This window comes from Corvus cornix, chromosome 6, assembly GCF_000738735.6.
Source record: "Corvus cornix cornix isolate S_Up_H32 chromosome 6, ASM73873v5, whole genome shotgun sequence".
Taxonomy (NCBI): domain Eukaryota; kingdom Metazoa; phylum Chordata; class Aves; order Passeriformes; family Corvidae; genus Corvus; species Corvus cornix.
In genome coordinates this window covers 16,101,241-16,117,804 of record NC_046336.1, presented here as the reverse complement: position 1 = coordinate 16,117,804, position 16,564 = coordinate 16,101,241, and the positions used below count along the sequence as shown (strand labels likewise).

Here is a 16,564-nt window from a genome sequence, read left to right as displayed (position 1 = left end):
TCATAGATAATTATGCTATTGACAAAACTTTATAGGAATAGATTTGATCCTGCAAGAACCTCTCTGGTGATATAAAGCAGTATACAGATTCTTGAACAGGACAAACTTAGTAGAAATGCTAATAGTTCACAAATTGACAGAGAATAAAGAAATAATTTTCCTTGGTATTAAATAAAGTAATAGATTCAAAGCTTATTAATTAAGCTATAATCCATCTTATTGCTATCAGTCATGTGAGACACTGAACAAAGAAAATCCATGTTGATTTTGATTTTGTTCGTACGATGAATTCATATATTAAGACCAGTGAGTGTTTTGTAAAGGTTTTATAAAAATGTATATGTATCACTGGTATCACCATTGCCACAGACTGAAGCAAGATTCTAAGTCACCAGAAGACTATAGGTTACTTTTTCTCTTCAGTCTCTGTAGAAATTAGCAAATTTGAAAACCTCAGCTTAAAAATGGAAATCTTGACTAATTGGAAAGCTACCACTGAAAGTTTCAGGACTATTAATATGCATATACCCTTCTGGTTCCCTGTGTTAAATATGTTCTTTACTTCAAACAGAAGCTTAATATTAAACATAGTGGAATTTTTTGTGTCTGATGTTATCCAGGAAATCAAAGGCAGACATGGAACAGCCCTGAGCAATAGATGTTTGAGAAAGTGAACAAAACATACTCTGTGCAAAAAGCCCCCAACATAAAGCAGAAAAGGAAGATAAATCAATCAGACTGTTTGCATTATATATGAGAAGAGATAGTAAAGGACAGCAATAGTAAAAAGTCTAATATTTTTATGAATGTATGAATGGAATGATAAGTAAACTTCTGGGAAAGGCCATGCTAAATAAATTGGTTAAAGCTGTACATTGGCTACTGTTGACGTATTTTTTTTATACTGCATTGGTATCTTCATATTTAAATTATATTTTTACTTGATTTTTAAAGTAATGAACACAGGCCTTTCAAATAACAGGTTTCTGCCTTTATTCTTTAAAAAAACTGGGAGGTGAAAAAAGTAGGTGAATTAGTTCTCTTGGTAACAATCATTCCTATCCTGCTCTGGTTACATGCCTAGAAAATAATTAACAGATTTTCTCTAATGCTTCCTAAAGATGTTGAAACTAGAGAACAAATATTGACTGAGAGGCAGCAAAACTTGCCTGGACAGGAGAAAATAATGGTTTATACAACTGAAAACCGTTTGCCAAAAACAGAATAGAAATTATGGAATATCTGATTTAAAATTAATGTCAAAATGGCCAGATGTGGTGTGTACATGCATTTGGGTATTTGCAGGCCACACTTAAGTCCTGCTACCACATAAAAGGGTTCTTTCACCATCCTGAGGATGTGCAGGGCCCCAGTTCCTATTGCTGGGAGCTGCTCAGGAAATGATTTAGCACCCAAGAGAGCCTTTTGGAAGCAAGAGGGAACCAGTCATGAGGACCTGAAGAGGTTCTGGAATGACCAGGCTTTCAGAAACATGAGCAGAAACTTGCAAGTATTATGTTTGCCACAGTTTATCAGGGTAAAAGAGGAGAGGACTTTGGGGAGGAGGTGGAGGAAACAAGCCTGCTCCTTGTAACTGGGTCAAGCATGTTGGGTAAGATGGATTTTGGACTGCAGTGTGTAAAATCACAGAGGAGGTGGAAGCAGTTCACTCTCCCCCTGCAGAGGTGCGATGCCTCTCATTCCATTTGTTCTCCCCACACATGTGCACACCCCCCAGGTGTGAGCTCTGCTTTTGGGTTACGAAAAGCAAAGAGAGGCATTTGTTTCTAGTGCCTGCTTGGCGGCAGATCAGGGTCAAAGACCACCTGAGCTCATGGGTGTTATGCAAGAGGCTGTTACGAAGGGGCCACAGCCTGCAGCATGCATCAACCCACCTCCCTGCTCCCCTCTCCAATGCTGGCTCTGTGGCTCAGCAGGTTGCGAAAGCCCCAGGACTACATAAAGCATTCCCTGTCTGGGCACTGCCACCACCATCAGCACTTGAGGTCTCAAGAGGCTCCAGGGATCAGTACTGTCTGTAAGGACCCTGCTGTTGTGGGCTGGGGACAACCAGGTGCCTTGCCTGCACACGCATCAGGGAAAGCTGCATGACGCCCTGGCAACCTGTCAGGGCAGCCTTCCTCCCCTCACTTGTTTGACAGAGGCTGTTTCTGATGATGTTATCTGTTTGCTGCAGGGACAGGATGGCCCACATGGAGAGAGCTCTGCCCTGGCTGCTGCTGCTGTCACTGGCCTTGCTGGGCAGCAGCACTGCGGAGCGTGACTGCCGAGTAAGCAACTTCAAAGTCAAGGAGAACTTCAACAAGACCAGGGTAAATCTTTTCCCTCCTGGATCTGTGATGCCTTGCATAACTCCTCTTTCCAGGCTACAAAATTTGGCATTCAGTAGCACCAGTGTGTTCACATTTCAAAGTCACAGACTGTAATACTGAGAAATAGCAGAAGTGTGTGATGTCCACACCTCCGCAGATGCTGAATCCTGATGCATCTGATAAAGGAATACTGCAGAAACTGAGTTTTAGCAGACTGGTCTCAAACTGCAGGGTATAAGCAAAAGGACTTGGTTGTTTCCATGAAAAATTAATACTCTGATGTTTTCAGACACCATTGCAAAGAAAACAATATACATAATTTTGTCAAGATCTGCCAGTTGTTATCCTTTTCCCACTAAATTTTGTATTCCTTATACTGGACAGCTGCAGATACAGATAAGATTACAAAAAAAAAAAAAAAAAGTCAGTATTTCCACAAATTATGACTGCACTAGGATGTATTGGTGGCTTTATTCTCTTGAAACAGCTAGATTTGTTTCTTAGGTACACCTTTGAAGCATGGTGTCAAAGATCTGCATGCTCTTCCCCCTGTTCTGCACTGTCTGATTATAATATTTCCATTGTTCTAGATCTAACTGCAGCTTTTTTTATTTCCTTGCAGTACAGTGGCACCTGGTATGCCATGGCAAAAAAAGATCCTGAGGGGCTATTTCTGCAGGACAATGTGGTAGCACAGTTCACCATAGATGAGAATGGAAAAATGACTGCCACCGCAAAGGGCAGAGTCAGACTCTTCAAGTAAGCTGTTTGCCGGTCTCCTCTTGTTCCATTTTGCTAAGCTACTGCTCCAATCCTACCTGCTATCCCTGTGCTAGTCACACAGTCACACTGAACCTGTGTTGTTAGATTGGAAAGTGATATTTTCTTTGTCTCTGGCTACAGTAACTGGGATGTCTGTGCTGACATGATTGGCTCTTTCACTGACACAGAGGATCCTGCCAAGTTCAAGATGAAGTACTGGGGTGTCGCCTCTTTTCTGCAGAAAGGAAGTGAGTACTTAACTATAGAAGATGCAAAACTACTTAGAAGACTAGTTATGTTGTATGTCCGTGCTGGGGAAGGAAAAAGTACTGTTGAATTTCTTAAACACTCTTAAAAGACATGATAGCTATCATACTGCAAGCCTTAATGTGAACGAGGTAATCACTACTTTTATATGGGACAGCTGGTTGGCTTTCTTTAAACAAGTGGAGACCTGGCCTTTGTATATCTTTGTATTTATTTTGTTTGTTACCCAACAATATAATTGAAGGCCACTGTTTGGAAAGAAATGAAAGGCAGATGAAATATTTTAAGACTTGTTTTAGTTCAGAACTCAGTTACCAGATGCTTCTGTTCTCTCTGAATCCGGATGTCAGAGCTGGCCAAGCAGGGAAGAATATTATTTTGTTTGGTCTTGTGTCTGCAAATGTGGAGATATATCTGTTTTAAGAGACAAATATGTTCATATGTATATATACATATATTCTTATTTTTATGTCATCTGCCACACCCTATGCAAAATTAATTCCTTAAGCCAAGTAGAAATTCAGATGCTTTGTAGCTCAATACATTTCCTTAGATTGTTTCCAAGAGAAGCAGGTAGAATTTAGAACTGACAGGAGTTCCATTCTGTTTAAAGACAAAGTTACAAAGCATGTTTTGGATGCCAATTTGTCTTAAAAAGTTGCCAGGTCTCCTCACAACATGTTGCTGAGTCATGTGTACTTCAGATTGCGGGCTGACCCCAAGCTGTACCCTTCGAAAAAGTCTGGTGTCCCCCCACAGGAGAGAAGGGGAAGACAACAGAGTTACCTTCAGCAGTGCAGACGTACTGCAAGGGAGAATCTTTTGCTCCAGGAGAGGAAGGTGCAGATATGTCAGGTTTTACTGCAAACACTGAAACGGACCCACTTCTTATAGAACAGGGTGTTTGTGTGACCAGGTTTTTATCAGGTTACATAGCTAAATAGTTAAGAATTCTCTGAAGTTGTAACTGTGTTTTAAGAAGAGGGTTTATGGCAGAACTTGTAGCAAATACACTTCTAACACACATGCAAACTGCATGATAATCTTTTTCCTTAAAAATGCAGTCTAAGTAACATCCCTGGTAGGAGAACATTTACGGGTTTGAGTCATCTGGAGCAGGCCTAGCATGTTCTTCTTTATTTTCTTTTTGAAAATAAACATGGAATTAAATACTGGACACAGGAATAAATGAAAAGCCCATCTGTTATAATTTGTAACAATCTTCATCTTAGTATATTCTCCACAGTTATGGCAGCAATCCTTTCTGATTTACTAGATTTCACTTGTGTCTCTAACACTTTTCCTTCTTTGCCATGGTTTCTTCCAGATGATGATCACTGGGTAGTGGACACAGACTATGATACATATGCTCTTCATTACTCCTGCCGCCAACTAAATGCAGATGGCACTTGTGCTGATAGCTATTCCATTTTATTCTCCCGGGACCCGAAGGGATTACCTCCAGGTGCACAGAAAATCGTCAGACAAAGGCAGATAGACCTCTGTTTGGACAGAAAATACAGAGTTATCACTCATAATGGTGAGAACTTTTTTTTCTGAAGAATTTTATTTCAGGGTTTAATGACTAAAGCACTAGGATTCTCTTGCTCATTAAATATCAAATGCATAAAGTCTTTTACTTAGTGGCTGTTACATTGTCTTTTGAAAACCGGAGCTTGTAGTAAGTTATTTCCAACTTTTACTTCCCTTATTTGAAGCAGAGCTGAGGCGCATAGCTTTCCATGCAGCATATCAGATCAGCTGGAACAGTAACTAGAGGAAGTTGTAAAACAATTAAATCAATGTAGCGTGAGTAAACGTGGTAAGGATGCACTTCATAGTTACAGTAAAAAGTAATTAGGCAGCTGTAATCGGATCTCTTTGCCTTTGTTCAAAAACTTATTTGAGAAATGCTTCAAAAAGGCTTTTAAGGAAAATAGAAGTCTTGGAAAGGATACCTTATAGAAGACCTTTTCTCAAAAGTCCTCATGCCAACCATTTCACAAAGGGCTGTGGAAGAGGGACATAGCCCTCATACTGGAAGCATGACCCTATCTTGAGTCAGGCTGAGCTTACAACACAGGGAAGGACACAGATTAGCTCACTTATGCTCAAGTATATTACAAAAGGCCAAATGGTAATAATCTAGAAGAAAACATACTTATATGCTTACTGATAAAAATAACACCCAGAATGGGGAATAGTAAAGAGCAAAAGAGAAAAATCAGAATATTTAGAACAAATAAAATAGTAGTACCTGTCCCTACTCCCTCCCCACCCCTCACATCCTGGAAGACACGCTATCTATGAAAGACTTGACTGGTCAATCAGCTGAATGGGAACTCCCAATGTAGCAATGTGGGCAAAAAAGTTAATACGACTGTTGGATGCAAAAAGCAAGACTCACATGAGATTGTTGTGCTTGGCATGGGTCTAATTGCTATGGTGTCCACCATAAATGGAAAAAGTACTGAGGATGAATTAGAAGTTTCAAAGAAGAGCAGAGAAAATGACTGAAAGTTTGTAAAACGTATCTTCTAATGAGTGCTTCAAAGATCTTGATCTTTTCTCATTAGAAAGAGGTTAAAGGCTGACCTGAGCAAAGTCTGTGCTTGTCCACACCAAGCAACAGGAATTGGATAGAAAAGGACTTGCAAACACAGAAATAATGAATTTAAATGGATGGAACTTTAAACTGGACACATTCAGAGCAGAAATAAACAGCCATTTGTTTAACTCCAAAGGTCATTAACCTTTGGAACAGTTTACCAAGAGCTGTTGTATGTTCTTCATCACTGAAATCTGTAAATCAAGATTAAAGGCTTTTCTCAGTGACATGCTGGAACAAACTGGGATTGACTGAAGGAACTTTTGTGTCTTACAAAGAAAGTCAGAACAGATGAGCAAAGTCAGCTGTTGTGGCTCTATTATCTGTTCATCTGATCCATAAACAGAGACTAATATATAGCCATGTTGTAAAGTAGTATGCTGATAACAGGGTGCCTTGAAGATCTGCTAAAGTAGGTGGTGTTTACAGTTGCTGATCAGTAACCTGGAAAATGGGCCTGACAACAACTTAAAAAAAAATTTGTCTTGAATGAGAATTTGGAGACCACGTAAATCAGTTGAGATTTACAACAGACAAGAATAAGAGACACCATAAATGCAAATGGAAGTGACTTCTGTGAATGATTTGTATGATTGCATAAATGGTAGGATAGAAAAGAAACAATTTCATTATATAAATTGATGATACTTTTCTGTTTTGAATCCTGCACTCACTGCTTTTCAAGTGAAGTCCAGCAATAATAAAAATTTCTGAAAATGAGAAAGCCAAATAATGAGATGTTTAGGGATATTTTACTAAATCTAAGGTAATTTAAAAGTTGATCATGCTGCCTCTAGTTTGTCATAGATATTGAATATCTAATCTACCAAGTTCCACTGTTCTTTGCTATCCTAATTTAGACTCAGATGTTAGGTGTTGAATGCAGTGGCTGATAAGACTGTGTGAGTTTGCAAATGAAAAATAGGAGCCTGGGTACCTTTTTATTAAGGATTATTTCAGAGTTTAGGAACCCAGCACCAACTTATAAATTTAACTTAAAACTAGCAATTTGTGTTTTCCCCTTTGTGTGATCAGGACCCAATTATTAGTTGATTCTGAATTCTCCAGTACCATTAAGCCAAAGTTCCTGCAAAGCAAGAACATTTCAGAATGAGGGAATGATTGTGAGCTAAACTGAAAAAAAAAAAAAAAAATTCTTGGAAGCTTCATAACAGAAACTCTTACAAAATTTGCTTAATTCCTTATATGTGGATTGGAAACCTTACTACTTTAGTTTTAACTCTGCTATTAAGAGCTACAGAGTTACTACCAAAACAAACCAACTTCAATTGTCTGCACTGATCTGCATCCCATTGTTACTGTGGTAAAATTCTGACTAATGTTAGTAAATGCTGCAAGAATAGGCTGCTATCTGTTGATAATTGTGCATACTGTGCCTATGTCTTGAAGCTAATTAACGGAGAGAGAGTGTGTGCATGTGTGTGTGTCTGTGTGTCTGTGTGTCCCTTCAACTAATAGATGTACAAAACTTACCTTGATTTAAAAAGTACTGGCTGTTCAAGGCAAAAGAGAAGCCTAGGAAATGAAAGTTTTTGTCTAACTTACACTGAATTTCTGACGGTAGTTCCTTCTCAAATACAGCTCAAGCTAAGATACAGTTAGTCTCCCAGAGTAATAGCTCAAGTAACTTTAAGTTGTGTAATGTCAGTGTCAATATTAAGTGACAGTACTTGTAAATACAATACAGCATCATGTCAGTAGAGTTGAAAGCTGCATCTGCTTTTAGCATTTGCTAGAAGGAAAAATTGTGAAATAAACAGTGGTATATTCCCTCTGCTAATTTACTATTGCCATTAGGAGTTTTGGGGGTCAGGAGATTCTTACTTTGTTGAAAGAAATTCTTAAATTAATTATTTCTAGGCAAATAACTGGAAGCTTGTTAAAGTATACACTCTTTTATCACTGAGAGATACTCTTTTATCACTGATCTGCCCAGTATCTTGTTTGCAAAAGTATTAAAACGCTCAGGAGAGGTGTAACAGATTAGGTGAATTCCTGTTTTGTTCAGAGTTGAAAATTCCTTGAAATTATAAACTGCAGAGGAAGGTAATGACATTACTCTCACAAGTAACAGTCTGCTGGACTCAAGAGCATTTTAAAGAAATGAGATATATATGCGTTTTAAATTTGGTGTAAGTTCACGTATTTAAATTTTGTCTGGAGTGTTTGACAAACACAACTGTGGTTTTTGTGTGTTTCAGGATTTTGCTCTTAAGGAGATCCAACCCTATGGAAAGAAACCATGTGACAGCACCACAGATGTAAAGTTAACACACTGATCATGTGTTCTCTGGAAAATGCTTTAAATGGCTTCATTTAGATTTTCAGTATATTTATCTGAGCCGTGTAGCTCACCTTGTCAATAAACCAATGAAACATTTTAATAAACTTGGACTACAGGGGAAGAAAATTGTATGCAAATCTGTACATACGTAGACACTGCCTTCATTAGTAGCCTGTTATCTTAGTGCACTGTTTTGAACTGGTGACACACGGTGATAATTAAGAATTTAATCTTGCTTTTTTTAGTGGTTTCAATTTCTGACTAAAAGAGTATTTATCATTAACTCCAAAATATATGTATTTTCTTTTCAAATAGAACATTTTATTTTCTCTAGAAAATACTGGAAATCATTTTAAAAAGAGAAAGGAATTTCAGTGATCCTATATATCACTAATTAACTTTATTATATGACTAGTGAAGATATAAAAAATATGCATCTTTTTAAAAGAACTATTTTACACATGACAATTACCCATTTATTTATTTATTCTTTAATTGTAAATTCACATGCATTAAGTCCATGTTTTTAATTTGAGATGGAGCCAAACTGGTCATTTACTTGATGATAACACATGTTCATCACCTTGTTTCAGTTAGTCTGCTCAAACCTATGTTCAGGCAGTCAGTTACTGAAGTGTTTAATCAAGTTCCCTTTAAAAATTTGATTCAAAAAAAGCAGATACTTTCTGAGGATGAACATTTTTGCTAGAAAGTTTAAAGTATTTAATTCAACTATTTTACATTTACCAAGTTCACTGCCATATTTCTATTTATTTCAGCGTAAGAGGAGAATTCAATCCATTGGATTAAATTGTCCAAATCTTACTGAGGCAAAGCAATGAAGTCAAGAGAATTTTACCTGCAGGAATTAAAAACACATATTTAGCTTTTTTTCCTAGTCCTCTGGCACATAATACTATAACATAATGACCTATGTGACCTGGGATAGTGTAGACAAAATCCGAAGTGTGGCACAGCTCAGACTTTAAATAATTATCTGGTGATGAAAGACAAACGTGGCTGTTCACGGTTACTTCTTCTTGCAGTGGTTTCTGTACCTGCTCCATGCCTTTCAGGGTTCCCTGTGCAACAGAGAAGAATTTCCTGACATTTACGTCTGAAATGGGCAACATTATACAGAATTGGATTGACTGCAGAGTTGGCAAAAGTGAATAAGGTTATCCAGAAGAAAACTGATGGCAAAATATTTAAATCCTTTTTGTAGTTCTGAACTAAAATTAAAAAAATAATTACTATTATTGGGCTCCACATAATGAAGAAAGAGATCATCAACAGAAAGAGGGCTCGGAATAGTTTGTAGTCTTGCTGGGAAACACGAATCTGATGATGTTCTGAGTAGGCTAAACCAGCATTTAAACTTCTTCTTGATGCTTTTGTAATCTGCAGTAAAAGAGAAAAAAGCAACTTTCACTGAAACACATTTTTACAAGTGAAAAAGTAAATCTTGGCACATGATGTTTTCTTTTGCAAAGTGACTACAAAAAAGGCATTGCAGAATTCCATTTGTACTTTTTGTCAATGTTTCCATTTCAAATATTCTCACTTCACTAGCAATTCTTTTTTCTCTCATCTGTGAACTCATCTCAATATTAGGCAAAATGGTTGTTCTTTTCATGGCTCTCTACCAGTCATAAGTACTTTTCAGCATAAAACAGTCTTAATTACTCATGAAATCCCATTAAATTCAAATTATGACCTCATTTGTTCTATCTAAAAAAACCCATTGATTTTTTTCACAAATGCAAACTGGAACATAGTTAACAATCCTGTTGATGCTCAAGAAGGAATGTGACCCAATTCTCTCATGGCCATGCTAATATCATAATGTAGGTATTAGAAGCAGCATTAATTTCTTACAGTGACTAAATCATTTTAAATGTGAATGAGATTGTGCATTGTTTTGTGTCACTTTTAGCTTTTCAGTCAGTAATCACAATTGCTTTCTATGAACTAACATGAAATCTTACAGATCCTTTTGTCACTATAAAAATCTGTGCCTTGTAAAAGTACTCTCTGATGTAAAAAAACAGAGTATGGGTAGCTTGGGAACCTAGTATTAATGGGTGTGCATCATCTGTCATTAGGTAAAATATTAAACCCAGTGACTTGCAAAAAACTCTAAATCCCCTGTTCTACATCCCTGTCTTCACTGAAGATGGCATAGCACAATCAAGTTCGTTACATTCATACATCTAATGTAAATAAAACAACCCTGAAATATCTAGCAAACAAAGATTTATGCTAAATAACTGAGATACTACTTTATCCCCTGCATGCATAAAGAAGGGAGTGCTTTCAAAAGCCTTGATCAATTAGCTGTCTATGTAGGAAAGTAAAAAGGTGTAAGACTCTTCCTGCCACTTTTCCCTTGAGCAGAAACTACACGAAGAGTAACACTAATACTAGCAACACTTCGTAACTTCCTGGTACATGCAAGGATGAAAGTGTTGAGAGAGAAAGAAATTTGTCATTCTGTTTGCAGTTTTCTGAATTTGTCACAGACATAAATACTCATCAAGAATCTAGACATCTTCTAAATATTTCAATAGAATGTAGTTGTATAAATCAAAACCTGTGAACCAAAAATGGGTTTCTTAGCAGCTGCTGAGGCTGAGAAGGAGACAGTATCACTTGCTACTTCCCTGATTTTAAAAGAGCAGAGAATTCTGATGTCCTGAGCATGTAAAACTATTCCAGCTTGATGATCTCCTGCTGTACCCATCTGGAATCCAGAAACTAGGCTGACTCCTCCAAACAGCCCGAACTGAGAGTTGTTCTCAGTGAGCATCTAACCTTAGTAAGAATGAAGATTTCACAAAATGCAAAGGACTAATATCCTCTTCTAATATAAAAGTAGGAAAACTGGGTTGTGTACACTTCTCAGTCTCCAGTGTTCAAAACTGCTACAGAATGCCTTCATCAGATACATTTTTATCTGTCCCATATAAATACCTTCTGTCTTTCCTGCAGGAGCTGCACAGCCTAGGACTAAAAATGCAAGAATCACCAAGACTGTGGTAAATAAGATGCAACTTCATCTTAAAAAAGTATTCAAGAGAAATGGGGTGGCAGTGGTATGTTGTGGATCCCTTTTTGGTCTGCCAGTATAGATACCTATCCTGGGCATCTGGACCACACTTAGACAAACAGGAACTTAGAAATCAGGTATATATAAGCACGTAACTTCGAGAACACATAAATCTTCACTAGTTCTAGCCTCTGACAAAGTCTTGCCTGAGAGGCAGAACAATGCAAAACCAAATAAATTACAAATCATGGCTTCTAATCTATCATTTTTGCCAGGATTCTGGGAAGTGTTATGTATAAATAATACTCAGTTTCAGAGTAAATTGTGAAGTACACATTTGTAGTAGTAGTATATTTGTTAAAAAATTTCAGGTCTTATATCTGTAGTCAGTCTTCATCATCATCATCATCAATGTTGTAACGTGAATACATGAATGCTTGGCACTGCTTCCAGCAATACTGAGAATCTTGCTATGTGTGCACTGGCATAACAGAGCATTCTCACCCAGTGAGAGTGAGTTTTCTCTTGGAAATGGCTCAGGGATTGAGACATTCTCCAGCTCAGTTCTGGTTGCTTCCTGGAGAGAGAGAAGATTCAATTATGTCCTTCTGTGGGCCTCAAGACTTCTTTGTTTCAGGGGAAATGGTAATGTATTTTAGCATCTCTGTTAGCAAGTTAGAAAAGAAACAGGAGCAGGGCAGCATGGGGCTGTCTTGTAATCAATCCAGTATTCCAAACACTGCTTTTGGTTTCTAGCTCCCTATGTGCCATTTTGTTTTCTGAATTTACCAGTAATCTGGAGTCTGCAAGGACACAACAAACACCATTCCTGTCCTGGCCTCTGACCAAGAACTGTGGCATTCCCTGGCCTGCAGTATTTGCAGTTCTTTCAAAGGGCTCACATTCTCCATTGCGTTACTCTATGCTCTTTGCCTACAGCAATATGAGGTTGCAGGTCCTTTACTTCACTAGAAGAGGTTCACCTCATGCATTTACATCAAGATTATAGTGAGCTCAATGACAGTACAGGAACTGCAGGCTGATGACTTTTACTACAAGTTTAGGCTTGATCAATAGGCAAGGATGTGTAGAGACCAGATTCTAGGTCCTAGGTTCACTGAAACACCTACAAGCAGCTCTGGTGTCTGCATCCACAGCCCCTTGGTGCTCAGCATTTCATCCTTGCTCAATAATCCATGTGTTTTGACTTTCCTTTCCAAAACCTGTCATTTTCTTACACATATTATAAGAAGTTTAATTGCCCAATAAAGGAATCAAGGATCTTCTGGGCAGTTCCTAAAAACCAGGCATTGCAGTGCCTAGTTTGGAGTGCTTGGTTTGAAGATTTTTAGATCTTTCTCACTCTGCTTTTAGATAGTTTAAAAGGAATTTAGATGCTAATATGATGCTTGCTAGAATATAGATTAAAACTCTGTGGTGCTGGGTGTCTTGGCTTCAGCATATATGTTAAACAACATCCACTTAAAAAGAAAGCGGAAGCAGAGAGTTTAATTTACAGGTTTTGTTTGCAACATTTGAAATTGTGGAGAATTAAGTATAATCTAATGAGATCTGTGTACTAAAGACACATGCAGAAAGCCCATAGATCAAAAAATGGATGGGTTTTTTCTAGTCCTGCCTTTCTCTGCTTTTTTACAAATCCCTTATGACTGGAGTTTAGGCTCAAGGAAAGCAAAATCTAGTTTTTAGTTATTTCAAATGCTAGACTCTTTCAGCATTTAGGAGATTGACAGTCTTTAAATATGAACAGCACATAAATGGAGAAGTGTATTTAATACTATATATAGGAAGACAATGTGTTTGGCCTCTGGCAATGTGCAGTTGAAGCAGGTTCTTAATTGAAATGTATAGGCCGTTATGTGCAGGTTGAAATGCTTCATTTTATATCACATATTTATCATTTACTGAGCAAATGATGCTTGTTCCCTTTACGTGTATTTGTATTCAGTGACAATATGCTGATGCCCAGTGAGTTACTGTTTACTTCCCTTTGTTTTACAACAAAATTTAAAGGAAAAACATACCTGTAAGATTTTGGAGTAACTGATGACAATGACTAATCCTGGTATTAGAAAGAAAACAGTGGCAAAGGTCGTATCCCAGACTATTTCTCCTGCAGTGCTGGGCCAATCCAGGGTGCAAATTTGAATGTCCTATTTACAAAAAATGAAGAAGAAAAGTAATGTTGTACCATTATTTTCAGTAGCATTATCCTTATCTCCCTCTACGCTTATGGAAAAAAATGGCTAAACCAAGACTAAATCAAGACCCTGAAAACTTTCTACTTAGACAAAGCACTCAAGTAGTATATTACTTGATGGTTTTAAGACTCCATACAATTACAAATAGATGTGTCCACAACTGGAATACTCCCATTAATTTCATATCAAATGCTAATGGCAAAATGGAAACTTACAGACCCTAAACTTAATAATTTATTCAAGTGTCACGTTGGGTGCACTTTTGTATGCATCTCAAAATATTAGGCAGAAAAATCTATGCATGGCCATTTTGTACAGAGGGGGCTGCGGGTGCAGGGCAATTCCCCCCAGAATGCTGATCCCTCGGTAAGGGGAAGTGAGCTGAAAAGGGGATCTCTGAGCCGCACTGAGGAACGCAAAGAGAATCCCAGCCGATGCGCGTTTCCCAGCGAATGGGACGGTCCGCCGGGAGAGCGGGTCGGGGGCCGCCGGGGGGAGCTCCGGCCGCTCCTCCGGGCACAGCCGCGCACCGGCCCGGCATGCAGAGAGCGGCCCGGCACGCAGAGAGCGGCCCGGCACGCAGAGAGCGGCCCGGCATGCAGAGAGCGGCCCGCCCGGGTAGCCATCTCCTCGCTGACCGCTCTCCCGCCGTGGCAGAGGCGGACGAGCCTCCACCGCCGTCGGTCCCGACGCCCCCCGGCCCGCCCCGGCCCGGCTGCCGCGGCGCGCCCGGCGCTCGCCCTCACCTGGCCGCCGGCGGCGGGCAGCTGCACCACGGTGAAGAAGCAGCAGAGCGGGAGGGTGGCGAGGGCGGCGAAGCCCCAGATGAGGAGCAGGGCGGCGGCCAGCGCCTTGCGGCGGCGGAAGGCGGCGTGCCGCAGCCGGGCGATGCTGACGAAGCGCTCCAGGCTGACGGCCGACAGGGAGAGGACGACGACGGTGCCGCTTAGGCTCACCACATAGAAGAGGAGGTGGCAGACGACGTCGCCCAGCACCCAGGACTCGGTCCAGCGCACGACGGCGATGAAGGGCATGGCGGTGATGAAGAGCAGGTCGGCGCAGAAGAGGTTGAGGACGAGGCAGTTGGCGGCGCAGAGCCGGCGGTGCCGCCTCACCAGCAGGCAGATGCCCCAGATGTTTCCCGCCAAGGACAGCAAGAAGATGGACGCCAGGGCAGATGACTCGCCGATGCGCAGGGCCGTCACATTGTGGCCCTTGAAGTCTGAGAAGAAGGGGAAATAGGTCCTGTTCCCTCCTGGTTTGCCCCTGGACCACGGCATGAGGGTGGCCAGCGGGCGTGAGAGACCCCCCGTGGACGGTGGCACCAGCCCTAGAGGAAAGGCTGCGCTCCCAACCACCACGGCGGCACCTGGGGTGCCCTCCCAGCACAGAGCCAGGAGATGACCGCCATCCCCCTCCCTCCTCTTCCTCCTGCCCCTGCCACCAAGGGCTCGGCCGTGCCAGCCGGGCGGTTTATGGCCCTCGCACTGGAGTGGAACAAGGAAGTGGGAGAGTAAACACGGTGGAGCTCACACAAAGGCGAGGCCACGGTGCGTGGGGCGGCAGTGAGGGGCTGCCCGACACCTCCCTGGGCAGGGTGTGGGTCAGCACGCTGGCACCTCTATGCCCGGGAGCCCAGGCCCAGTCAGCTCCTCAAGGGCTGGCCTGGCTCTGGTCTGCTCGGCTCTCCAGGCAGGCCCTTGGGGTGCCAGTGACCCGGGGGGGACACTCAGTCCGTTCCCGTCCAGTGGGGGTGTGCATGGCTTAAAAACATGGATAGCTGCCACACCACCCCGAGAGCTCTGCTCAGGAGCCTGGGATGACTAGACTAATCTAGGGTGAAAAAAAGAGGAATTTACCCATCGCCACCTGTATTGACAATGGCATTTGGAAACAGTAGACCTGTGAATTGCTTGTCCTAACTGTGGAGAAGGGTCACTGACATGATTTTGGGGATCTGTTAACAAAACTGATCTAGAATCTCACTCCCCTGTGTTATGAGTTCTTGCTGGAGAAGCCTGTTAAAGTAAGACAATGTAGAAAATACCTTATTTTCTCTGAACTTCAATTCCTAGAAGCAGTTGCTCAGATTGTAAACGAAAGTAGGCTTTCCACTTAGGGTCTTCACTCCAGATGACTTAGAAATGGGCTGGGAGTGAAGCACGTATATTGTCACAGACAGGCAGATGATGTCTCATAAAACAAGATAAAATGTTTTCATAAAGTATGTAAACAGTTTTATAACTCTAGACAGCTCTGGGTGAATTCATTTGGCTGAGTGCCAGTGTAGGTGCTTAAGGGAGCACTTACAGGCTTGACGTGTGGACCTACACCTTTTGATTAGGTGAGAGTTATTATTGCAAACCGATGTGCCACAGGGAGCGGGTGACGGGCGGTGCTTCTGCAGTACCCAGGGTGTGACCCTGCCATCAACCATTTACACAACAGCATTAGCGGGGATTCCAGATTAGTGGGGATTCCAGAAACTCGGTCCTTTGAAGGGGCAATCTTCTAATGAGGGATGACAAGAGTGACATCTTTCCTGGACTGCTTCCCACATCTTTGCCAGTGCAGAATTTGCATTTATTTTAATTAGCATGTTTTCTCCTGAACTATAAGTGGTTCTAACTATCTATGCCATCTCATCAAACAGGGAGTTTGCAGGGCAGCCTAAACAGGTGGACGAAATGCTCCTGCTGACTCCTGCTGATTGATGATTGTATGAAATGTGGGCACAATTGCTGTTAAGTGGAATGGGCTATGAGCTCAAATGAAGACAATAGGAAAACTTGCAAAGGTTGGGGATTTTTCAGCAAGCAACACAAGTGACTGGCAAGTGTCTTGATACAGATACTTTATTCTAGATCATTTGATGGGAGAAAAAAATCTGCACCCGCATTACAAAAATTTCAGTAAATTTAAAAGACCTGCTGATTTTTTATTAGTATTTATGATCAATGCTTGGCATATCTAGCCACTATTTATGTTGGCTCTGCTATGGACTGATTCTTAAAATGA

General features: G+C 40.7%; 2 protein-coding genes across 4 annotated transcripts; one reads left to right on the top strand and one right to left on the bottom strand.

The window, feature by feature from the left end:
• The first annotated feature begins 1,976 nt into the window (after positions 1-1,976).
• Positions 1,977-8,418, top strand: RBP4 (retinol binding protein 4). Of its 2 annotated transcripts, none has more exons than XM_039553525.1 (6): positions 1,977-2,074; positions 2,198-2,333; positions 2,956-3,092; positions 3,237-3,343; positions 4,690-4,902; positions 8,193-8,418. In XM_039553525.1, the coding sequence occupies exons 2-6, from the start codon at positions 2,205-2,207 to the stop codon at positions 8,204-8,206; spliced, it is 600 nt and encodes a 199-aa protein (XP_039409459.1). In that variant the 5' UTR covers positions 1,977-2,074; positions 2,198-2,204; the 3' UTR covers positions 8,207-8,418. The 2 variants fall into 2 exon arrangements, with proteins under 2 accessions (XP_039409459.1, XP_019146913.1); XM_019291368.2 differs by having other exon boundaries at positions 1,993-2,038.
• Positions 8,419-8,713: 295 nt separating this feature from the next.
• On the bottom strand, positions 8,714-15,322 carry FFAR4 (free fatty acid receptor 4). 2 transcript variants are annotated; one of them, XM_039553524.1, is made up of 3 exons: positions 14,293-15,056; positions 13,370-13,498; positions 8,714-9,676 (listed from the first exon to the last, which is right to left on the bottom strand). In XM_039553524.1, the coding sequence occupies exons 1-3, from the start codon at positions 14,824-14,826 to the stop codon at positions 9,269-9,271; spliced, it is 1,071 nt and encodes a 356-aa protein (XP_039409458.1). In that variant the 5' UTR covers positions 14,827-15,056; the 3' UTR covers positions 8,714-9,268. The 2 variants fall into 2 exon arrangements, with proteins under 2 accessions (XP_039409458.1, XP_039409457.1); XM_039553523.1 differs by lacking the exon at positions 8,714-9,676 and adding an exon at positions 11,032-11,901 and having other exon boundaries at positions 14,293-15,322.
• Between the last annotated feature and the right edge of the window lie 1,242 nt (positions 15,323-16,564).